Source organism: Triticum urartu, chromosome 5 (genome assembly GCF_003073215.2).
Source record: "Triticum urartu cultivar G1812 chromosome 5, Tu2.1, whole genome shotgun sequence".
In the NCBI taxonomy this organism is placed as follows: domain Eukaryota; kingdom Viridiplantae; phylum Streptophyta; class Magnoliopsida; order Poales; family Poaceae; genus Triticum; species Triticum urartu.
Genome location: NC_053026.1, coordinates 576,555,024 through 576,579,204, shown reverse-complemented (window position 1 = coordinate 576,579,204; position 24,181 = coordinate 576,555,024). Strand labels below are relative to the sequence as shown.

Here is a 24,181-nt window from a genome sequence, read left to right as displayed (position 1 = left end):
CTCATGCACCTTCTTGAACTCCATGGTTTTAGGACATAGAATGAATATACCGACCATGGTCCACAAAAATAGCGCGTCTCCCTCCTCGGTGCTTCCGATGATCTTCACCCGCGGCATCACCAGGAAGCTAGAGTCTACCTTAGGTAATGTGACCTTTGACAAGCATGCAATGGCCTCCCCCAGATCAACCGAGGTGCGTAGTACCCAACCACTGTAGGCTCCCCAAGCCCACATACGCAATGTGAGGTCCTCCACGGAGGCAAGGCCGAGTCGTCCACCACCATCAACCTTCATTAGACGGGCATTTCCTCCATTCGGCCGCTCGAACACAGTGAGAGTGCTCTTGTCCATGTTGTAGGCCAACACATGGTAGTCATTGAGAGGTTGGTACATAGTGTTAAAGATGATGACACATGGCTCCACACGGATGTCACACAACAACGGGAGATCCACCGGTGTGGGCGGCAGGCTCCACTGGCCAGTAAGTGAGGAGTAGACGCCGGCATGAACACGACCCTGAGAATCATTGTGGACAAGGGCCACACGAAATGGACTTGTGGGTTGTTGGCAGCAAACTTCGTGGCCATCGTTGTCATCAACCACACAGAGCAACGCAGCATTGCTATTCTTCTCGGTGTACTCCTCCCAGCGACTAGATTCGGCATTGATTAGGCGGTAGTGGCCAGTCATTGGGTGCCACACGAGGAACCAACGGCCGTTACGGAGGAGGACACGGCCGTGACGGCAATCCATAAACGTCCATGAGTAATTGCCATCATTAGGAAAACGAAAGGATAAGCTAGTGGTGTCGTTGATCTGTACGAACGGGCGGGGAAGTGTATTGGAGTTGTGGAAGAAGCCCATGACCACTGGTACAACATGGCGTGCATGGCACCGGTGGAGGAAACCAGGAGCATACACTATGCGGCGCCATGCTTTGCAAACGACGGAGGCGTGGGCGATTGTCTGCGGACTTGGCGGGATGTGCTCCAGGATCCCAGGGTGCAATTCATACGGTATGGTGGGGACCATAACTGCAAAATTATTGGATTAGCTTTGAGATTTAGATCTACAATGCATTGTAAGTAGCCAAAATTTACCTTTTAACTTCTAGTCGATTTTGCTAGTGCATGGAGATCCCACCTTCTTTTCTTCTTCGTCAACCAAATGAGTCAACTCGCTAGCGCCATCACTAAGAGGATGTGCCAAAGGTGTTACCTCCAACAAGAGAGAGACCGCCGACGAAGTGATTTTACGGCGGCGACAAATTCCCCTTGATGAAAAATTACGCGCCTCCTCATCCCCTCCTCCCGCTATTATCTTTTTGTGGGATGTGCCCTAGACATCACCACTCATTGTCTGGAGGCGACATCGACGACCACCGTGAAAGTGGATGAAGAGTGTCAACACATAGACCACTTGGAAGAGGGAGATGGGCAGCAAAAAAGATAGATGAGGGTGGATGGAGAGAACGATGTGAGGAATGCGGCGGCGGCGAGATTGGGGAGGGGGGGGGATGGTTTAGGGTTAGGTTCAAGTGGTATATTTATTGGCTCCCTGAGCGGATTGTGATGGTTGGATGTGGATCCAATGGCTACAAAATTTGTGTGTGCGTTCACACAATATTTTAGGCAACTTTTTCTTTTGGAAGGTACCATTGAGGCAGACTGTGCCAAAAAACATGTGCTAAACACTGGGCCGGTCCTGAGATTTTAGGGGCTAGGAGGAAACTAAAACTCAAGGCCCATAATATAAAAATCACAATAATATTCAATATAGATATTTTCTATCCACTTTGATATTGGAGATGCAAGTTTGGGGAATTAACCATCTAAATTCCTTCAAGATAATGCTTTTGCAGCACCATTACAGAACTAAAAAAATTGATCATTTGAGTTAAGCAAATAAGTTCACAAATAATTTGATGCAGCTTAGGGAGTAGACATCGTCTCATAATCAAGGAATGCAACTATGTACAGTATTCGTCTTCCTTCAGATTCGGTAGGTTTTGTACCACCCACCACATTTTCTTCATTTACTAATTTTTTTTAGTTTTTGATTGACAAAGTGTACATTCTAGTATAACTCAGAATCAAACATGTGCTCCGACCTACTTTGCGCTACTAACATCTCCTACACTACATAACTGCCGTGCCTTATGTAAATATATCCTATCGACAAGGGTACACACTTTGACTTGCCACTAGAGTCAACGATGCCGACAAATAACAATTCATAATCGAACAATAAGGTCGGGGCTCCTAATTTTGCAACGCTAAGTGAAAATCCTGCCAATTTTTATTAGTCGAGAGGAAGGAAGGGTACTAATCTCAAAATCCATGCAACCCCAGAAGATTCGATAAAAAAAGAGTGAAGCGATCCTTACCATAGCCTGGCGATGAGTCTACATGCATGCTCTTTCTCCATCGCCGCCGCCGCCGGCATCAGCAGCGATGATCTTGGCGTGGATAAAAGTTTGGCGTGGGAATTGGGTGTCGACGACGAAGAAAATGAGACGCGTGCATCGTGCGCTACTAGTACTCCCTTCATTCGAAATTAATTGTCTCGGATATGAATGTATTTAAAACTAAAATACATCTACATATATCAATTTCTGCGACAAGTAATTTGAACGGAGGAAGTATTTGCCAACGACGGTCATGCCGCTCGTGCACTGTGCCAAGCCCAACATCTTGGCGTGTTCTTTTAGTTTTGGCATGGTTGCTGTTTGCCACTGTGATCCCGAGGCAAAAAGTGATGGTGACTTTAGCTCCGGCGAATCCTATCGAAGCTCTCTGCTTCGATTTGTCGAGCAAACACACACACCAAGAGGCTAGTGACTAACTGGGCCGGCCTGTTTAGCACAAATCTTGGTGTTAGAAACTTTCTAGAAGGTTTCTCACCGGTTCACGTCTTATTTTTTCTTGTTGTTTCTTTTAGCATTTATTCTTTTTGTTTTCCATTTTATTTTTAAAAATGATTGCTTTCGAAAAAATGATCGATTTTTTAGAAAATTTAAGAATGACTATTTCTCAAAATTTGTGTCGAATCTTAAAAAATCTCAATTTCAAAACTTGTCCAGAAATTTTAAAGAATGGGTTTTAGAAAAATGTCCGCATTTACAAAAAATGTTATTCTCTTCATAATTTATTAAAATTTTCTAAAAATGTACCCATTTTTAAAATTTGTTTGGATTTTTTTAATGTTCTTGTTTTTAAAAATGGTTGGATTTAAAAAAAAACATAGTCTCAAATAATGTTCCATATTTCAAAAAATGACCGCAATCCCAAACCGTTCGTAAATTTCAAAATTTGTTCGCTTTTCAAAATGTTCAAAATAAGAAGTGACTAAAAACAGGTTGCTATAGTAACCCAAGGCTACCGTGTCTGGTTCGCTACATCGGGGCGCTAAAATGAACTGGATAGCTACGGACCTACAGTAGGAGTCGCTAGAACGAATCGGCCTGCTGTAGTGTACCATGCGCTAGAGGTGCAGTAAATGGGTTGGTCCAATCGTGACTTGCCGTGGATGGAGGTCCCTATTGGACGCTGAGTGCGTCACATAGGACCTCTCGTTAGCTACTTCGTGTGTGGGCTGCCTGCTGACTGAAACATAATGTTAGCCTACCTTTTCCATCCCTGATGAGCCATTGGCCCATGGACTACCTGTGAACCCTGGGTGGGGCATGTGGTTTTAGAAGCTTGGGATGGCCGCCACCTCGCGCCCTTCCCATGGGCCAGTTCTAATTCTAAACATTCACTACGCTTTCAGCGGCCTAGAAAACATAACTACTACTTTCTCTGTCCCATAATATAAAGATGTTTTTTAGATTAATGTAGTGTCAAAAAAGCTCCTGGTCCGGAGTCGGAGATGAGGAGAAAACCACCAGGTCCGGCGTTGGAACTGACACGAGGCAAGGCGTGAAGATGTACAAGGACGGAGAGGCGGCGAGTTTCAACAAAGATACCTTGCAAAAGTTAGTTTAGGGTCCGTTTATATATACAGGTTTATTTATTTAGTAAAGCAAAACCGATAATTTAGGCGTTGGGAAGGAAATAGGCTTGGATCCGCATCCCGCCCGTGCCCGTCCGTCCAAAGCTCCCGCCACCCTCCCTTGCCCACTGACAACCAGTCCTACAGGGCAGCAACCGGCCAGGCCCACACGGCAGTCGCACAGATCTGCCCCGCTGGCCCACCACATTTGGTTCTCGCTCCGTCCGTCATTTCCCTCCCCTTCTCTCTCTCCGTGCCTCTCCGATCCAAGCGAGCAACCGCCCGCGCCCTCGCGGCCCCTCCACCGCTCGTCTCCAATGCCACCGTCGCCGCCGCCGCGGCCGTCCCCGTAGGGTCTCCCGCCGATGGGGAACAGCTGCGTCGGCGCCGGCCCCAACGGCGCCGGCCGCAGCGGCTTCCTCGCCTCCGTCGCCATATGGCGCGCGAAGCCCGCCGAGCCGGCGCCGGCCCCCGACACCTCCCCGGCGTCCACCTCCGAGCAGAAGGCGCCCGAGCCCGTCACCATCCCGCCCGACGAGCACTCCTCCTCGCACGGCGGCGTGCGCTCCTCCGACCCGCCGCCCCCCAAGCGCGCCGAGACGCAGCGGCAGATGTCGATGGCCCCCACGGCGAAGAAGCCCGTGCCCAAGGTCAAGCGCGTCCAGAGCGCCGGCCTCCAGGCCGACTCCGTCCTCAAGCGCGACGTCAACACCGCCAAACTCAAGGACCTCTACACCATCGGCAAGAAGCTGGGGCAGGGCCAGTTCGGCACCACCTACCTCTGCGTCGAGAAGGCCACGGGGAAGGAGTACGCCTGCAAGTCCATCGCCAAGCGGAAGCTGCTCACCGATGAGGACGTCGAGGACGTGCGCCGCGAGATCCAGATCATGCACCACCTGGCCGGCCACAGCAGCGTCGTCTCCATCGTCGGCGCCTACGAGGACGCCGTCGCCGTGCAGCTTGTCATGGAGCTCTGCGCCGGCGGCGAGCTGTTCGACAGAATCATCCAGAGGGGGCACTACTCCGAGAAGGCCGCGGCGCAGCTCACCAGGGTGATCGTCGGCGTCATCGAGGCGTGCCACTCGCTCGGCGTCATGCACAGGGATCTCAAGCCCGAGAATTTCTTGTTCATCAATAATCAGGAGGACTCGCCGCTCAAGGCCATTGATTTCGGGCTCTCCATCTTCTTCACACCAGGTATATATGGCCGCCTTTATAATGCAAAAAATGTATTGCTGTGTATTTCTTCGTGATATGTAAGTATGTTTTAATGGTGCAATTCCCTGACCTAGTCGAATTTACAATTGATTAGCGAAATGGGGATTGTTTATTGTTTACGCGAAAATTGCCATCTGCAAGCATCGGCGCTGTATTGTAACGGAAAGGTAAATTGGATCAAATGCTTGGCCACTTGTTGTGCACGGGCTGTAATTTAGAGGTTGCTTTGGCCATGTTGCTTTGGTGTCTTTTAGAGGTTGGGAGTAATCAGGATGTAATGATCCATTACGTTATTCTGCCGGTTCCTTTAAAAAATTGACGCTTGTAACCATATTTTTATGAGTAGAATATAGTCAGTGTTCATGCCATTTATCTAAAATACTGACTCCAAAATCCAAATTCATCGGCTCTGCCACGATGCAAGTCCCTTGCTGGGTTTTCACTGCACAACTGCCATTGGACAAACTGACAGATTCACATTGGAGATTTTGGTAGTACAGTCCAATTCTATAGCATATCTTTATTTTTTTTACTACGTACTAAACATTTCACTAAACTTAAAGCATATTGAAGTGCCTGATAATAACTGTAGACCATTTTTTTAGATAATGGAAGGTTGCTCCTTTGGCCTCTTTGGCCCACCGGGTGCACATAAGACAACTTGATTAGTGAATAGGATGAAAAACAATTTCATTGCCAGTTTCCTTCTGAGGCGTGAAGTAGCAAGTTAAGTAGATTTTCACCTGTAGATCCTTACCACTTTCCTTAGAGACAGGGCTACTAGATATGAAAAATGCGGTAGCTGTTATCTGTGTTCTGTTCCTGAATTACTAGCTACAGAGAACGAACCATATCGATGTGCGATGATGCTCTTACACTCTCTACCAAATTATTTCCAAACGCTATTTTATTTTTGTTCTGACGCATAATGTAATTCATTGTGCAGGTCAGATGTTTACAGATGTAGTTGGAAGTCCATACTATGTTGCACCTGAGGTTCTTCTAAAGAACTATGGGCGTGAAGTTGACGTCTGGAGTGCTGGTGTAATAATCTATATCTTGTTGAGTGGGGTTCCTCCATTCTGGGACGGTGAGGTTATGTGTAACTGTTTTAGTAAAATGCCGCATTACGATTTTGCGTAATGTATGCAAGCTGCATCTGACTGATTTTGCTTGTGGTTTTTCGAGCAGAAAGTGAACAAGGGATATTTGAACAAGTTTTGAAAGGTGAGCTGGACTTTACAACTGATCCCTGGCCTAGTATCTCAGAGAGTGCGAAGGATTTGGTCAGGAAAATGCTTAATCGTGATCCAAAGAAGAGATTGACTGCCCACGAAGCGCTATGTGAGTAGTACTATGGTAGTGCAGCTACAAGTATAAGTCGGCACATAATGAATAAGTACTCGCCGCTACTTTATATAAATGTCCTCTAATCACCCGTCTTGTGCTAGGTCACCCTTGGGTTTGTGTTGATGGAGTTGCTCCTGATAAACCTCTTGATTCTGCTGTCCTAAGTCGGTTAAAACAATTTTCTGCAATGAATAAACTAAAGAAAATGGCCCTTAGGGTGAGTATTGGTACTAAATTTGTAATTGGTGTTATACAATCTGTATTCATGTTGATGTTCTATTTTACATACAATTGTAGGTTATTGCCGAGAGTTTGTCTGAAGAAGAGATTGCAGGATTGAAAGAAATGTTTAAAATGCTAGACAGTGATAACAGCGGTCATATCACATTGGATGAGCTAAAAACTGGCTTGCGGCGAGTTGGTGCCACTCTGATGGACTCAGAAATTGATGCTTTAATGGAAGCAGTAAGTATTTTAAGATGATCTCTGTACATCTGTTCCTCAACTACACAGAAATTATTGACCACTGTTCAAAAAAGTTGTTCCTCACCTGGACAATCTCCTTACTCTTCAATTGAGGTTAAATAAATTTCTACCATTTTCATATGTTGAAAATAAATAAATAAAATTGTGAGTAATGCCTACATACCCCCCTTTAATTTTTTGTGGTGGAGATAGGAACTTTTTGGAGTTTGGGCAAGCACCACTTGGCCAAGAATCCTGTGCTTCAATCCTACTCAGTAGGCAGTGGCTACTCCGGGTGATGCCCACGCTGCCCAAATGCCATCTTGATCTCACTTGAAAAATATATTTTTTGTTAAACCTGCTTCATTTGGAACCGTCTGTCAGCTTAAGAGTATCATTTTGCGTAGGCAGAAAACAACTGTTGTTAGGAGGCTTACTGTATTTTCAGATACGCAATAGTTGCGGAAGTTTATCAAGTAGTTACGGTTACTCTTATGATGATACTGTTTTCGTTTTTGACTCTGCTCCAAATGAAATACAAGCTCATTTCATGAAAATGTCAGGCCGATATAGATAATAGTGGTACCATTGATTATGGGGAGTTCATTGCTGCAACTATGCATATGAACAAAGTTGAGAAGGAGGATAAGCTCTTTGCAGCCTTCCAATACTTTGATAAAGATGGCAGTGGTTACATTACTCAAGATGAGCTCCAAAAGGCATGCGAGGAGTTTGGTATTGGAGACACCCGTATTGAAGATATTATCGGAGATGTCGATAAGGACAATGTAAGTAGATTCATTGTTCAGGTTTTAAATTGCCAACAACAGTTTTGTCTCATTGTCCACCACCTTTTGCAGGATGGAAAGATCGACTACAATGAGTTTGTCGAAATGATGCAGAAAGGAAATAATCCACTGGGTAGAAAAGGACAGCAAAGCAATGTGAACTTTGGTCTTGGAGATGCACTGAAGCTTCGGTAAACTAAGGTAACATATGGGTGTCTTCCCTACTGATTGATAATATTAGATATTCTTCCCAAGTCAAAATCGTATGATTTTCATTTGCCTTACCAGAGTTAGATGAGTTGTTTCAGTCTATGATCAGTTATCTGTATGATAGGATACAATCATATGACTGATAGCATAACACTCATCCAGTTATTTGGATTATATTGATGTATCATGCATCGACACTAGTACAGTTCAAATACAAACCATGGGAAGACAAAATTGCCAGTGAACTAATTGCGATGATTGTGGTACTAGACTATTTGTGTGGTGAATGTTATGCAGATCCTCCATAAGAATATGTGTTAAAATAAGCAATTCCAACTGTAGTAGCCCAAAGCCCAAAACTCTGAAGTCCATTCTGAATCCTGAACTATTGAGCTTGGTCCGGCTTGAACCCTAAACTATGAAACCATCTCTATTATATCCTGAACTTTCTAAAACCATTTAAAACCTAGATGGTTTTGAAAAGTGGTTTTGTATTTCAGCCTTTAAGAAAACGTGAAAAAAATCATGGGTGTAGGGAATGCTATTATTTATGTCTTGTTGGTTGATGATCATTTTCCTTTCTTATATTAAGCTTCTGCGCAACAGATAATTGTTTTAATATTTTTATAGAACCTCGGAATATGAAACCACCGTCGAAACACTAACATGGCTATTTAGGATAGTTTCACATTTTCTAAGTTTGGGAAATGTAAAAAGATTGTCTTTTGTACAAGTTGGGAACCTGCAAAAGTTTATTAAAAAAGTATGACAATGTGTCTTTTGTACAAAAAAAGAAGACAAGACGAATATATCTATCTTTGCTATTTTTGCACATGACACAAATAGGCACATTTTTTTTGTGAATTTCAGATTATAAACTACTAGCATTCTCTACGTCTGTTAAAAAATACATTTTTTAGAACACCTAAATACAAAACCAAGCTACGGCTGAACTTGAACAATTCTAGAAAATTTACACTTTAATAAGGATGGTTTAATTCAGGGTTCAAACTGGACTTGACACCATAGTTCAGGGTTTAAAGTGGACTTCTTTCTACACATTTGAGAAATAAGACGAGTAAAAAAGTTTTTGGACTTCTGAAAGAAAAGGGCACACATTCAGTCCATGTCCACATTCAGATAGGTTATTAATGCCTTCAAGCCATCATTACATGAAGCAACAGGCTGCAACTTCCACTATGTGGTAAAGTTACGAGCAATTCATTTCACAGGTGTTGAAGTCTACAATCATACAAAGCCACCAGATTTTTACTGGCATACATATTCGTAATGATAAATAAATTAAGGTTCATTCTTCCGTTAAACAAAGAAGAAGATTAACTCCTTGAGGAGTATGTATCCGAGAAAGCAGAGCAATAAATAAGTGGCGAGGAGTAAACTATTTTGACATAAAAAAGGTATTCCCTCCAATCCATATTAGTTGTCACTCAAGCGGACGTATCTAGCATACATCTTTGTAAAGTGTTAATATGGATCGGAGGGAGTACAGAAAATCATGATAAGCTTGGTGTCCTTGATAAGCTGGTTTGGTTTTCTTAATAAATGTGCATTTTATGTGATTTCTTCGTACTAAGTGAAATAAAGTTGCATTAATCAGAACTGTTGTTTCTGTTCAAGTAAAATGAGATTCAAGCAACCCCGCCAAAAGAAAAAAGATATTCAAGTACAACCAAAACAAATACTTGCTAAACTAAAAAAGTTTCTGAATTCTTGTCCTAGTTGGGTACTGGCTTACAGCATTTTCAGGTCGTAGATATAAGTTCCTCATACGCACAGATACCTTCAGACTTCAGTTGGTAAAATGGAGGTGGAAAAGGCTGTGTAACACTGTAACCCAGCAGCTCTGCAGATGTGCTCACTGTTTTTGTTCTGATTTCTCTACAGGTGTAGTTAACCAAATGCCATTCAGCGACCCACAAAAGATAACCCAGCAGCAGAGTAGCTCCCACAGCTTGTCGCACGCAGGCAGGTATTCAGATATCAAGATTTCATGGCACCTCGGTCCGAGTTTTGGTGGGTCGGGTCTATGAACTCTTAAGGCTGAAGTGAAACCAATTTCGGCGGGAGTACCAAAAGCCTCTCACAAGAGCTGACATTAGGGTGTTCCCAACATGACATCGTATGATATGATTCTCTTAATTAATTTACATCAACAAGAGCATCGGCCGGTAAGAAATGCTCGGCGAAACCGCCATGTACACGTGTTGTAAGTAAAGCATGAGAGTTGAGTAGGAGAGGTGTCCTTTTCTTCTTCTTCTTCAGTTTTTCCCCTCGTTTCTGAAACCAGCGGCAGGGAGACCCTAAGCTATGGGAGAAAGTGGAACCAAACTCCAGCTGCTACCTTTGATTCTCTTCATCTGTATTATTGGATAGCGGTTTAGTATGCCTTGGCTTTTTGTGAGGTTAGGTTGTTGTCTGTGTGCGCGTGTGTGTACTGTAGGCAAAAAAGAAATGTCTGACCAATGAAAACCGATTCTCCTGCTATTATTGTCCGTTTTTCGGCGTTGTAAGAACAGTGGTGGCACGGACTAATTAAAGCCTGATGATGACGATGATGAAGAAGATTTGCATCCTGTGAGCTTGTGACCTATTGGTCTGTCAATTGCTCTGCCTGAGTATCTTTTTCGCCGACCATCCTTAGTCGCTGTCGCTGCCGGCCAGGCTTCATGTTACTTGATTCTCTTGTGAAGGTGTCGTTTTAGCTGATGTAGGAAATGGTAGAGCAATGGGCAATGGTATATGCCGTATTGCAGTCCAAGACTGCCAAGGTCCAAAACTGCGGTGGGCGACGCTGGTGATCTGCACGCACAGTTTTGGTTGTGGTTAAGAGCACTGGGAGCAAAAAAAAGGACAAAAATAAAAATAAGCACAGGAAGGGCCCAACCGGGTTCGAACCGGTGACCTATTGATCTGCAGTCAATTGCTCTACCACTGAGCTATGGACCCTTTGATGCTACTAACCATGAAAGAGTATATATCTTGACACGTTAACTCGTAAAAATTGTACTTACAAAAAGTTTACTTAGTTTCAAAGAGACCACGAGGTACTTCGCCATGGTAGCACGGCGACAAGTTAATTATGATTGTGAAAAGAACATTTGGACGATCTGTATTATAATCAAACATACTTCAAAGATAAACACAATTCAAAACACATCCCAAGAAAAAAGTTTGAAGCCAATGGTGACCACTTTCTCTTGCTCTCTGCGCCAATATTTGCACTGGAACTTGTCTTTTTCGTCGTACCTCTGAATCAAATTTCGATTTGGAAATTTATGGCACCATTGATAAAACTTGTGACAATTCTGAGCGTAATGGTAATTAAACATACATTGATAAAACCTGTGACAATTCACAGGAGCTCTCACTAGAAAACTTTTGCTTCTAGACCCCGATGAAAGTCCAAATTGGCAACAGTTAGAGGATCGGTTGAAGAGTCCCTTAGCGTGAAACCCTAATCACCATAGACGATCCAACAACAAGAGCAAGTAGGCACCCCAGATTTCGTTGTCACCGCGATTCCCTCACCTTCGCCGGCTGCTCTTGCAGTGGCGAGAGGGAGGGGAAACCTGGGGCCTTTTCTTCACATGCATTAAGTACTCTAGACTAGATGTCTTAGTTTGGTCTTTGGATGTACATGGCTTCGGCTTCGACAGTGTCGATGGTGGTGGTGAATAAGTTTCCTCCAGATCTCTCATAGAACTGATGACTTTATTGACTATCGTTGTTGGGTCTGGGAGCCAGTGTCAAGTGTTCTTGGGTCCTTCATTTCTGTGCAGGCACTTCATGCGTCCTCGTGTTCGTGTCGAGGTAATGGTTTTCTTCTTCCTGCTCTTTGCAGCGTTGATGGTGCGTGCAACCAACATCATGGACGGCGGAAGGCCATCCCTTGCCATGGGGGTGATGTCCCCCTCACTCGTTTTTTTTGTGGCAACGACGAGATGATGGTCTCCTTTTCTTGCCCTTGGGGTGTCTCCCTGACGCAACAGGCCGTTCTTTGGTGGTTTGTGGTCCCTCTCCGCCACAGCGACGTTCTCTTTATCGTCATTGCAAAGCTGGCAAAAAAATGTTTGGGACATGGTTCGGCTCCAAGATTTCTGACCTACAAGGATTCTATGGTAATGGCTTCTTCTCCGGGGTGTTGGTACAACTGAATCTTAGCACGACGACTTCCCTCGCAAGATACAATGTCAGCCGGCTCCTACGATGGAGCGGCAACAGCGACGCACCTTCAACTTGTTCTAAAGATTGAGTTTGTTTGGCTCAATGAGAACCATGTTGTAATTTCCTTGTTTTGGGGATATCTTGTATTGTTGAACGCTTCTAATACAATTCCATTGCCTTATTCACACACAAAAAATAGAGGATTAGTGGATGGAAACGTTTCTTTCATCCTATTGTTGGCTTTAAATAGATTAATTTGTAGATTTATACTTGTATGCAAGTGTATCGGCTTTATCTCCATGAGATCTTTTTTTGGCACAAAGATCAATGGGATATTGTTGCACAAATTGCTAAAGAAGCATTGTTTAGAACATGGTTGGCAGGTTGGGGATACCAGCCTTTGATTATTGCATCTACGTGAGGGAGAGCACCCACTAGGGGTAGATGTAGTACATGTCACGTGTCATACATTGCCAATTGATTAGGACACCTCCCCTGTTAGATAACCCTTTGTGCATTTTTCCTTTAATAATGGCTAAAGTATCTTATTATTTAGTAGTACTTATTTAAAGGCGAGATGTATTTCTTAAACCAAAATGTCACTACAATGACCATGTTTCTCCACACCTTGGAACAACACATCACCCTCTACTTGTACAAAACTTAGCAAGTCTGGCATTCTTTTGTTCGTAGGATAGGAATATAGTAGGAATAGAAAAATCATAGGAAATAAGATGGCATGTATCTCAATTCATATGGGGAAAGAAATGTCACTTGATTCATAGGATAGAAACTTTTTCACTGGGTCTAGGCTAATATTTTTATTCCATTGAAATGTGAACGGTTTTTTTTCTTGAACACGGTACAGTCGCAAAATGCCCACATACACTCACTCATATGAATGTGTGCGCGCACACACCCACCCTACCCTTATGAGAATCTCACCCGACATCGCATCTTAAGATTGACGAAGTCACTGCAGCTGTCTCGTAGTCGATGGGAACGTCTCCTCCGACTGAACGAACATCGTCGGCAAACCTGGAACAAGTCCAGGAAAATATGAGCACTAGTGCCAATTTCAGAACTTGAACCCTGGTGGGTTGGTTCCACCACAGATAACCTAACAATCTGAGCTACATCAATTCGTATGAATGATTGGTTCCTATCCTACATAAGAAGAGGAAGCCATTCCTACAAACGAAAGAGTTTCAGAGGGTTTTTTCGTACGAAATTCATATCCTTTAGAATTAATATAAATTCCTTTAAACCAAAGGAGGTCTTTATGTGTAAAAATAATTATGTTTGAGATTACAAGATATATCTTGTTGTTATGAGTAGTGTTGGGTTGTCACAAGATCTCTGGGAATTTCGACAATGGGTTCACTCGCGGGAGTGGACACCATGGTGTTTTTATGTGGGGTACATAAGAGCACAGTTGAAAGATTGGTCATCAGGATGCTGAGCTACATGCCTAGGTTGAAAATCAACGATCTAGTCTTTGTTGGTCGAACCTGCCAACAATACACTCCCATCGTTATCTCATTAAAGGTGTTATCTTAGTCTCGTTCCATATAGGCATAGAGCCATTTAAGGTTGCATTGGATTGCTAGTTTCAAAAGGTTTATCGCTCTACTTCCACATTAAAAGTGCAATAATAGTCCCTTCCATTGTTTGGGGGGGGGGGGGAAAAAGGGTGGGGGGGGGGGTGGGGGGTCAGGTCTGTGGCAATGGTGGTCTCACCATTTGAGTTGACTAGGGCATCTCAAAAGGCATTTTTTGGGTGAGCAGTTCCATAGTTGTCCATATCCTGGAGTCATGAATCCTTTCATAAAATTTCATTCTTTGCAACATCTTTTGAGGCCCATAAATCATGGTAATGATCCAAAAATGAAACATCATGGTGCCATGTAGCATGGCATGAACATTTCAAATGCAAAACCAGAGATACAAGCATAATTCTTGAAGCTATGACACCAAATGATCTATGGATTTGGCATTCCTATTTTGGGTTGCCGGGATCTCACAGTAACCTCATTGTGTTGCAAATATCTCACTTGTTTCCAAGGCTAGCAAAAGGGGAAGCACCACAAGTGGATTTTGGGGTCAATGGTAAGGTACGACATGAGTTATTATCTTGCCGATGTCATATATCCTTCGTGTTCTACATTTGTGAAGACGATATCAAACCCTCAAGGAAACATGAAATTTTGGTAGCTATCAAGAAGTATGTAGAAAGGATGTCGAGTGAGCATTCAGAGTGTTGCAAGTTTGATTTGCTATTGTCCATGGCCCGACAAGATTCTGGTGTTAGAAAATTTTATGGCCCATTATGATATCGTGTGTGATCATGCACAATATAATCATAGAAGATGAGCGTGGTTAGCCAGATGACTTACCGTATGAGAATGGGGGAAAGAAAATTTACATAGCTCTTGTGAACCCTTTTTTGCGGGAGCTGTTGTGAACTCTATCAGGAATGAACAACCCCTCTAGAGGTTCCTTCAAGTGCATCGATAGTCTGGAGACCGTGCAGGGCATGAACAACTTCATGATGACCTTATTGAGCACTTGTGGAAGCTGCATGGGCATTGAACTTCTCCATGTTTACTTTGAATGCATTTCAACCATTTTATGTGTAATTTTTATTCAAATTCAAATTTTGTAAGTTAAGGATTTGAAATTGTGATGAATATGTGTGTTCGAGACAGAAATGTTTGAGTTATTTTGATGGTCAAATAGTTTTGTCTATGTATGTATGCACCAGCGAAGAGAGAAACACACAAAAAATAGATTATATGAGGAGGTTTATAGGGAAATTGCTAAAGCCACACACCTTTGAAAACCCAAGGGATTTGCACCATAATCGTAAAAATCTGATGAAAGTTCATGGCTGGCGGATGCTACTCTGCCGCCACAACATACAAGATGCAATTTGCGGAATTGATCAAATCCGAGATGCCTACTATGGTTTTGAAGATATGGGCACCTCCGAAGGTCAAGTTCTTCTCCTGGCTAGTACTCCAAGATAGAATCTGGATGGCGGCCAGGTTGATTCGTAGAGGTTGGCCAAACTCCAGTCCTTGCCAGCTTTGCGAGTGCCAAGCAAAAACAGCAGCCCACCTTATGTTCTAGTGTCGATGTACTATTCGGGTCTGGAACTTGATTTATGACTGGATTGGATGGTAGTCCAAGACACCCTCTTGGAGTGACCTGCACACAATTAAGCAATAGTGGAACTCGAGCGAAGGGCAACCAGGATACAACAAAAAGGCAATCAACTCTATACAAATGCTCATCTGTTGGGAGATATGGAATGAAAGGAATGCTTGGGTCTTCCGCAACAAGGCCTCCATGCCCACTCAGGTGGCGGCAACAATCATGGATGAGGCAAAGACTTGGCTAGTTGCTGAGGCTTGACTTTTGGGTAACATTTTACCAGAAAAGTGATCCCTTCTAGTCGGGTCTGCGTGGCCTTGTTCTCCCCCTTCGTATTTAATGACATGAGGCAAAGCTTTTGCCTCTGTTTAACTAAAAACCATTTAAAAACCCAATAAGTTTATCAACAGAGCCTCTAAACGTACTTATAGAGATGCTTTTTTTTCGAACCGGGCTACACCCTTTTTCATTGCAAATGAACGAAAATACAATAGTTCCAGAGACATCAGGAGGGGGGAAAGAGGGGAGCGAGTCCGGACACTGCAGAAAACCCACCACACTCGCCCGCCAACGAAACGAGTGCCGCGGAGCGAAAACCTGGTAGCACCAAATCACAGTTCAGGCTAAAATACAGCCTATTACACAAAAGTCCAGCCAGGCGAAGAGAGAGACCACTCTCCAGGCCAACTACACGGAGACCAAAACAATCAGCCATCCAGGGAGCTTCCACCAAAGAAAGGGCAGCGATCTGCTACTGTCTATTCGCTCTCGATAGGGATGCTGGAGATGCTCTAAAGAGGATCAACAGATGTGAGAAGGAGAGAAACCCATTGGATTGATAGAAATATATCACGCACGTTCCGAAACAGTAATGATTTTCTCATCAATCACCGTGATTTGGCGAACATCACAGATATATCGACCGATTCTCCTCGCACGATGTCCCACCAGCAGCCCACGCACGCCGTAAACCAAGCAAGAATGCCGTGTGTCCATGTGCACGCGCAGGCGATGCCCAGCTCAGCCCAACCAACAAACCCCACGCACACGTGCGTGCGCTCGGCTGCCCGAGCATGAAAAGGAAATGTGTATAAAGAAAAGAACACGAAAAAGAAATTTGATCAGAGAATGAGAGGCCCCGTACTTAATTGGTCAAGCCCGTCCCCGTCTCGACCGACGGAAGCCAGGCGTAGACGTGCGACCCGAATCCACCGACACCGACCGACGCCTCCGTCCGACTCTCCACCCGCCCGCGACACCGTACCGAACGCATGCCCAGGGGCCGTAACAAATCAACGCGGCAGCGCATCCGCTCGGCTGTAACAGACGAACGACCCGGCGCCTGCCATCCATCCGTCCGTCGCCGTGCCGTGCCCGCGCCGGATCGCCGGTCAGCCAGTAACAAATTCCGGCTGGCTGGTACCCACCGGCTTCCTTTTCCTCGTCTTTCTTCCCTCGCCTTGCGTAGTGTAGGTGGCACACTGCCACAGGACTTGGCTTCAGATCGGAGGGGACGTGTATACATACATTTCGTCAGAGCATGTATGTTTGTACGTACTATAATTGCACGTTGATCACACGATTCAAAGACCCGAATGGAGCACCACGATGCTTACTTATGTTCCTACGCGAGGAGAGACGGGAAGAAATGAAGTGAGTTGCGTGAAACTCTTACGTCTCAGACGTGTCTATAGAATCATACTAGGGGCCCCATCAACATAACTAACAAGTACCCGGCCAAAAGACAACACAAGAGCACATCATCAAACTCAAACAGTAGGGGGGAAGAAAAGACACGTACTGGTCGAAACCGGAGCCGGGGAAGGAACATGGCTGGCGGGCAAGCCTCTGCTTGCGTGGAGAGCAACCCACGTCAAGCAAAAGACGCCGACGCCGACGCGTCGGTCAGGCCAAGCAACAAACCATCCAAAAAGCCTTTCAAAAAAAAAACTATCCAAAAAGAGAAAAGACTACAGAAGACTATCGAAAAATGGGACGTCTCACTTTACTACCCGTCCGTCCCTTCTTTACGAGGACGACCCAATAGCAGCGAAACAACCAAGAGGAAGGAAGCCACGCCAAAGCCACGACCCGGTAACTAATCGCTCGACGTGACACCTCCTTTGGACACGGCTAAGCAACGTTTTTGCTTCATTCACACCTGAATTAGGGGCTCTTTTTCGCGCTTGTGTGGAAGCTAGCGGCTAGGGATTAAGATGGTGGCCGTACGGGTGTCCGTCCGGCTTAATTCGTGGCCTAGTATTTCTTTTTCTGGGTGCGGATTGATTACCTGTTCGTGGTTGCGGCGTCAGCGAACTGGCCGGAGCACGGCTCGGCGACGGTGACCACCCAACCAACTGTCATCACATCGTCACCGGTGCCAGTATGTAGTATGACACTACCAATACACAGCGAGATTTGTTTATTTTTCCCGGTACGGCCGATCAAGCGGCATTTTCTCACACGAACTGCGTCAAGATGCCAATAAGATATGGTTGGATTTACAAAAGCAATAAGAATTGACACAGGAGTAGACCGCTTGCCACTAGCCATTCCCCTCCCCCCTATGCATTAACTCTGACCTAGCTGTCTTCGCCATGAGCTAGCCAAGCCATTTGACTGCTCCTGATTAACCTAATCAACCCCCTTGCGCACCTGACACCAGAAGCAAAACAATTGGGAACAATTCGATCCGCGCAACACAACGATCCCCACACATTCATTGCCCCGATCCTCGTTGACCCGCCGCAACTTGCAAAGCACGAGGTGCAATGCGTGTTCCGGGAGCAGTTAGCGAGTGCTCCTGCTACTAAGTGACACGATGTATCTGTGCTTAAGAACAGTGACAGGGAAGGAAGGAAGGAAGGAAGGAAGGAAGGGAGGAAGGCACATGGCGCCTCTTGTCTGACTTGAGCAAAAAGATGCCCCAGGTCCAGCTTGATCGAACCTGGGCATTAGGTGGGTCGTTTAATTATGATGATGATGGATCCGGTTCTGGTGGTGGCACCTACCGGATGCAATATTGGCACGCACTTGACCACCTCATTACTATACTTCCTTTCGGCAATAACCTGGAGTACTATCCCCGCAAAAAAAAAAAAAAACCTGGAGTACTACCACCAGTTCTGATCTGGTTCAGATTGCCACCTCCCTACCATTTAACCAGCTTTAACCTCCCTTCCATTCAACTTGAAACTAAAACATTGAGTGTCCTCTAAAACTTACGAGTATCAAATTTAGCTAGAATTTACCAAAATATATGTGGATTATGCTTGATTTACTAGTTATCTTTTTTATATATAAGGCGTTTGAATTTTTTTCCCTTTCTGACTGCGCAAGCATCTATTTTAGACTCAATTGCTTATTTATATAACAATCTAATGTAGGAAAATAGCCATGGAACTAAGTGGCATGAATTGGTCAAAAATACAACAAAATAGGCAAAACCTGGTTGTTATCATAATCCACCGTAATGCCAAGCACAACCTTGGTTTCACTGCGCCATAAAATCGGAAAACGTTCCAGTTTATCAATTCTCAACCAGTGAACAGTTTGGTGAAAATTTAATATTTTTTGCCATATGGTTTGAGAGGTCCAGTCTGACTTTGGGTTTTAAATTCAAACTGCACAGAAAAAATGATTGTTTTCCAGTAAGCCATAAATAATCCAGTGACCAATCCAGTAAAATTTCAGCTGAAACAGATCAAAACCGGTTAATTCAGAAGATGAGTTGTATTTTAACCAGTTTTTATTTTTAAACTTTGGGTGCTAATTGAACAAAATCAGAGTCTGGGTTTGTAAGGTAAACCTAGGACAAGTTCATGGAGTAAAGTAGACATCTCTTCGCTTGGGTTTGTAAGCTTGAAAAACTCTTGAATGTGATAGTATTGCAAAACGACTATATATTGTAGGAACAATATGAGAAAATGTCTCAGTCATGCACAAATGAGTGGAACAACTAAAATTTGAGAGAACACCAAGATTTTTATGAAACTATGATCATAGAAGATCAATATATATATATAAATTTGGCAGCCTCTTCTTCCCTATGATTCAAAATCCTATACTGGAAGAAGAGGGGTACACATCAAGCCGAATTTGCCGTTGAAAAGAATTACATACTTCTAGCCCATGATCTTATATGACAAACATCTCATTTGGAGTTTGAAGAAAGAACATGCATGCATGGCAACCAGGACACCACTCTTTCCTGGCCATTCTGCTTAACCATTCGTCGTCAAGTCATTGTTCATGTCTGCTGAACTCTTGTGAGTGCACAGATCGACGGGTGTTAAATCCTTGGCAATTGTCATCGCCTCCAGGGTCGTCGATCACTTCCTTCTGTCAGCGCTGATCGACAGGCGCTCGAAGCTCCGGAATGCCGAGTGGCTGTCCCGTCGGCTTGATCTCCCTGGTGCGTTCCGGGCGACGGGTATGGGTGAAGACGAGCCGTTCTCCGCACCGCTGCCTCCGGATTGGTGGAGCCTTTGAACGGTCGACGACGACGGGCGGCTGCTGCTGCCGCCACTTCCCGAGAACAACCGACCGGTGCAGTCCCCTGAAGAGGTTGGCCGGCTGGATTGCGTGCCAGCCATCTTCGATGAGCTCCCAGTCCGGGACAAGATGTGTGTTTTCTCCGTATCAGCAGCAAGCTACCGCATATAGGGTAAAGTAAGCTATTACTTGCTTACAAAATCCACCAGATCTCAAGCAGAAATGTAGTAGTTGCTTTTGCCTCCTTTCCGTCGTTTTTTGGTGCTAAGCGAAGAGCTTTGACACTTGGTTATGAGTAATTAAAAATTCAAAATGGAGTGCAAATACTTACAGCTTCTCTAGATGAACTGAATGAATCAGCAGTGCTTTTGTGCCTCGAATGGTCTCCGTGTCCGTGGCGACCAGAGCTCGAGTTTCTTCTGGCAAATGCCTCCACAGCACCGGTGAATCTATCCCGGATCTCTTGTCCTACTGGCAGAATATACATGAATTAATCTGGGTATTGATCTCAGTGTTTCATACGATAAACAACAAGGCAAACCTGAAGGTCTTTCTGTTCTCTCAACAGATGGCCCAACTCCAGCCAATCTTCCACTCGGTTGCTGGATATGGACAAGATAAATAGTTCAACAAGAATGTAAAGAAAATAATACCAATCGATAAGGTAAGATAATACATACTCGAACAAGCTTGTTACTGGAACTCATATGAGGATACTTGAGTGCGGTCCAGTCAAATACATAATCAAATTGATATCCTACAAAGGTAGCCCATAATTAGACCACTTTTCTCAACATCAGCTTATAGAAAGTTTCCAGTGGATAAATTAATGGACAAGTGTAGAAATAACCTCCAAAGAAGAAAAATGTATACCTTCACGAACAAATACATCCCGGAATAGTTTCTTCAAGTAAGAGTAATCTGGTCTGTCTTCGAATCTCAGGGAACGGCAATAGTGGAAATATGAGATGAACTCCGATGGATAAGATTTGCACAGAACCTGGACAAATTTATATTTAAGGGAATGAATACATCTAGGCGTTACCGTAACAGAATGACAAACTTCATGATCGCAACATCAGTACCTCTGCCGGGGTAAGCATTTTCTTTTCACTAATTCTATCATACTTTTGTTTCTTAGTGCCAGCTTTAAGACCCTGCCATGGGAGACTAAGAATAACACCAAAGCATGCCAAGTCAGTGCTCACATTATTGAACAGACCATAGGCAAGATAACAAAGTACTAAATCACCAGTTCTAACCTTCCTCTCAAAAAATACAGTAGAAGATAACCAACAGACTCTAGATCATCTCTCCTGCTTTGTTCTGCAAGAAACAAGCACATGCATATGTATTTTATTGTTTTATTTTAAAATATCTATACCACATAGCTACTAATACACCATATGATATTCATTTTATAGCTAAATAATCCAGTGCCTTGATTCCAGGATAATTTGGGAAAAGATAGCAAGGTTTGATTTGCTTATTGTGCTCACCTATTCCAAGATGAGTATTCACACTAGCATAGCGTGCTGTTCCTGTCAGATTTTTATTCTCCCTGTACAGACAAAAAATAACTATAAATATATAAGAAGTACAGTTTGAATACATTAGCACAAAGAGGCATACAACTAGAGAACACATTCAAGTTTGAGCCTAACATATACACTGTCCAAGAAAAGGCATTGCAATATTTGGATGTAATGTAGCACTAGACACATTTGATAGACTAATATTTAGAGGCTAAATTAATCATATTCATGTCTTTTATATTTGAATAATAATAAATTAAGAAGCATAGACTCATGATCCTATATATACCATAATATAATATAATATAATCAATTGTGTCTAGGAAAATGACAGACCCTCTGTAGATATGTTACAATGGTATACCACTAGGAAGTATCACATAAAAAATATATGCCAATATGCTAGTACATAAAAGAAAAACATGGGGAAATTTTCCAATATATTCTGGGGACATATTTGAAATTTACCATCAGAAATACTTGAGATAAAAAAACCTATATCAAATCAAACTTCCAAATTTATCTCAAGAAAGAAACTTCATAAATGAGTACTCACCTGTAGGGGATGTGTTTATGAGTCTGGAGGTCCTTGTATTTCTTAGCAAGCCCATAGTCAATTATATAGACCTACAGATTTAAAAACATATGTTTTGATGTGTTGTTGATTTATGAATAAAGAAACTGGGTAGTTGTTAAAGTTTACAATATAAATGAACTCGCTACTCCTATTAAATTTAATTTATTTGTAAAACAAGTCAAGCAAGAACCTTTTTTGACAATGCTAACCTGATTCGCTTTCCGGCCTAAGCCCATAAGGAAGTTGTCTGGCTTGATGTCACGGTGAAGAAATCCTTTGGAATGCATGTATTCCACCCGTGTTATCTAAAAAATATATCATCAAAGATAATCCGAACTGAAGTATAAGACCTCATGCAAAGATCAAGCACAATTCAAATAATCTCAACTAAGTACCAACACTTATTTTCTCAATGAAATCTAAACTGAAATAAGTGCCCTAGTGATGTAAATCGGTTGATGCATAGCCTCATAGTAGTTGGGTTGAGACCCAGTAAAAGTTAGTCTCTGGTGGAGTTTGTGGATTTCACATGTCCACTACCCAAATTCATGAATTTATGGTTTAACAATTTGGATTTTTCTTCACCAAGTAAGATAACCATTTTTTTTCCAAATCCTTACAGAACTTTGATAAACCAGATTATAGAAAGATGACTGTGATCAGACTCAATCATATGCATTTGTTTCATAACTTCATGGATCAGCACCGGGTAACGGATGTAGAGGAACAAACTTACTAGTTGATCAGCAAGCATAAGGGTTGTTTTCATAGTAAATTTCCTGTTGCAGGAGTTAAATAAGTCCTCCAGGCTTGGGCCAAGAAGATCAATCACCATAACATTGTGATCTCCCTCGACACCATACCACTTCAGATGTGGGATACCGCCTATAATGAAAAAAAGAAGAAGCAAAGGAGTAAATTAAACATGATTGGTAAATGAAACATATGGATACAACCCACTTACTTCCACCCTGCATCAGCATGTAAACTTTGGATTCATAGTGCAGTTGTGGATGCTTCGACTTCACGGGTTCCTGATACAAATCAGATTGAGGGAAACGTGAGACTTTGAGCCGAGCATTTTAACCATCGAAGGTGGGATAAGTGTCGAAGTGCAAAAGCCGCTGATATATGTGCATTACAAATTATAGATCCTCCAAATGAAATTACAAGAAAGTTTATTAGCACTTACCAACTTTATACCCACTTCCTCTCCATTCTGTATATTAATACCTGAATCAAGAAAAGGCGCATAGAAAACATAAACATTGATATTTGCAGGTTAACTAACGCAATGACAACCATTTTGCACGTAAGCTAATATGAAACATACCAAGGTATAGCTCCCCAAACGAGCCACTGCCAATCTTCCTCCCGAGCTTAAACTTGCTCGCAATAATATGCTCCATGACCGCGGCCGCAGGAAAAAGCACCAAATCAAAGGGAAAATGCTCCTCTTCTTCAGATACAACCACCACACTGAACTATTGTTGTTATCAAATCAGCGCCTACTGCCTCAATCAATTCCTCCCCAAAGAATCAGCATTCCATCCCCTCCGCCACAGACAGCCACCCAGCATGATCAAACAGTAACGCCGAAACCCCTCCCTGAAATCCGCAGAAACCACAGAATCAGAGGCCCGCCGCGCCCCTAAAACATCAGCGCCATTGCTAAGGCCGAGCGTCCACAATGCATTATTACGAGGAAGGAAAGAAAGGAGCATCGGAGCAGAACAAGAAGGTGGAGGAAGGACCTACGGTACCCTCGACGACGGATCTTCAGGACCGGGGAGACTCCCACGCGGGACGGCGGCGCCCCAGCGACCCCGGCCGCGGAACCACCACCCCTGCGCCGCCCCAGCCGAATCGCATCGATGCGGATGGCCGGAGGTTGTTTTTTTTTTCTCTCTCTTGCGGAGGATGGGGGCAGCTAGCGGGTGGCTGGAGTTTTTTTCACGTCTAGGTCCCCGGGAATAGAAGCCCGGTCGCTGGGCTCGCCTGCGTGGCCGCGGGAGGCGGAAAGGAGGGGGCGAGCCGTGAGCGGAGGCGCGGGAAAGGCGGCAGACCTCACGTCGGGGCCCAAAAAGTTGCGTACGTCGCCGCCGCTTGGCATGGCACGGATCGCTTACGACGACGTGCCAACCGAACCGAACCTTGGGTTGTGTGCGGTGCGGTGCGGCCAGGCAACAGCGCACACCGACTGACCGACC

At 43.9% G+C, this 24,181-nt stretch overlaps 2 protein-coding genes and 1 non-coding gene across 8 annotated transcripts; 1 reads left to right on the top strand and 2 right to left on the bottom strand.

The window, feature by feature from the left end:
- The first annotated feature begins 4,225 nt into the window (after positions 1-4,225).
- On the top strand, positions 4,226-10,600 carry LOC125510889 (calcium-dependent protein kinase 11). The gene is made up of 8 exons (XM_048676177.1): positions 4,226-5,190; positions 6,158-6,301; positions 6,403-6,555; positions 6,663-6,778; positions 6,859-7,026; positions 7,590-7,814; positions 7,887-8,015; positions 9,930-10,600. Exons 1-7 carry the CDS (start codon positions 4,359-4,361, stop codon positions 8,007-8,009), a joined length of 1,761 nt encoding a protein of 586 aa, XP_048532134.1. The 5' UTR covers positions 4,226-4,358; the 3' UTR covers positions 8,010-8,015; positions 9,930-10,600.
- A 319-nt stretch (positions 10,601-10,919) lies between these two features.
- TRNAC-GCA lies at positions 10,920-10,991 on the bottom strand. The gene has a single exon. It is a non-coding gene; the product is annotated as a tRNA-Cys (tRNA).
- An 8,356-nt stretch (positions 10,992-19,347) lies between these two features.
- On the bottom strand, positions 19,348-24,115 carry LOC125510888 (casein kinase 1-like). Of its 6 annotated transcripts, none has more exons than XM_048676176.1 (15): positions 23,726-24,115; positions 23,305-23,579; positions 23,164-23,204; positions 22,936-23,005; positions 22,708-22,856; positions 22,181-22,276; positions 21,951-22,021; positions 21,359-21,420; positions 21,122-21,185; positions 20,945-21,029; positions 20,733-20,859; positions 20,540-20,616; positions 20,401-20,461; positions 20,191-20,327; positions 19,348-20,017 (listed from the first exon to the last, which is right to left on the bottom strand). In XM_048676176.1, exons 2-15 carry the CDS (start codon positions 23,378-23,380, stop codon positions 19,697-19,699), a joined length of 1,437 nt encoding a protein of 478 aa, XP_048532133.1. In that variant the 5' UTR covers positions 23,381-23,579; positions 23,726-24,115; the 3' UTR covers positions 19,348-19,696. The 6 variants fall into 6 exon arrangements, with proteins under 6 accessions (XP_048532133.1, XP_048532130.1, XP_048532128.1 ...); XM_048676173.1 differs by having other exon boundaries at positions 20,191-20,330; positions 23,305-23,622; positions 23,726-24,108; XM_048676171.1 differs by having other exon boundaries at positions 20,191-20,330; positions 23,726-24,108.
- Positions 24,116-24,181: the final 66 nt, after the last annotated feature.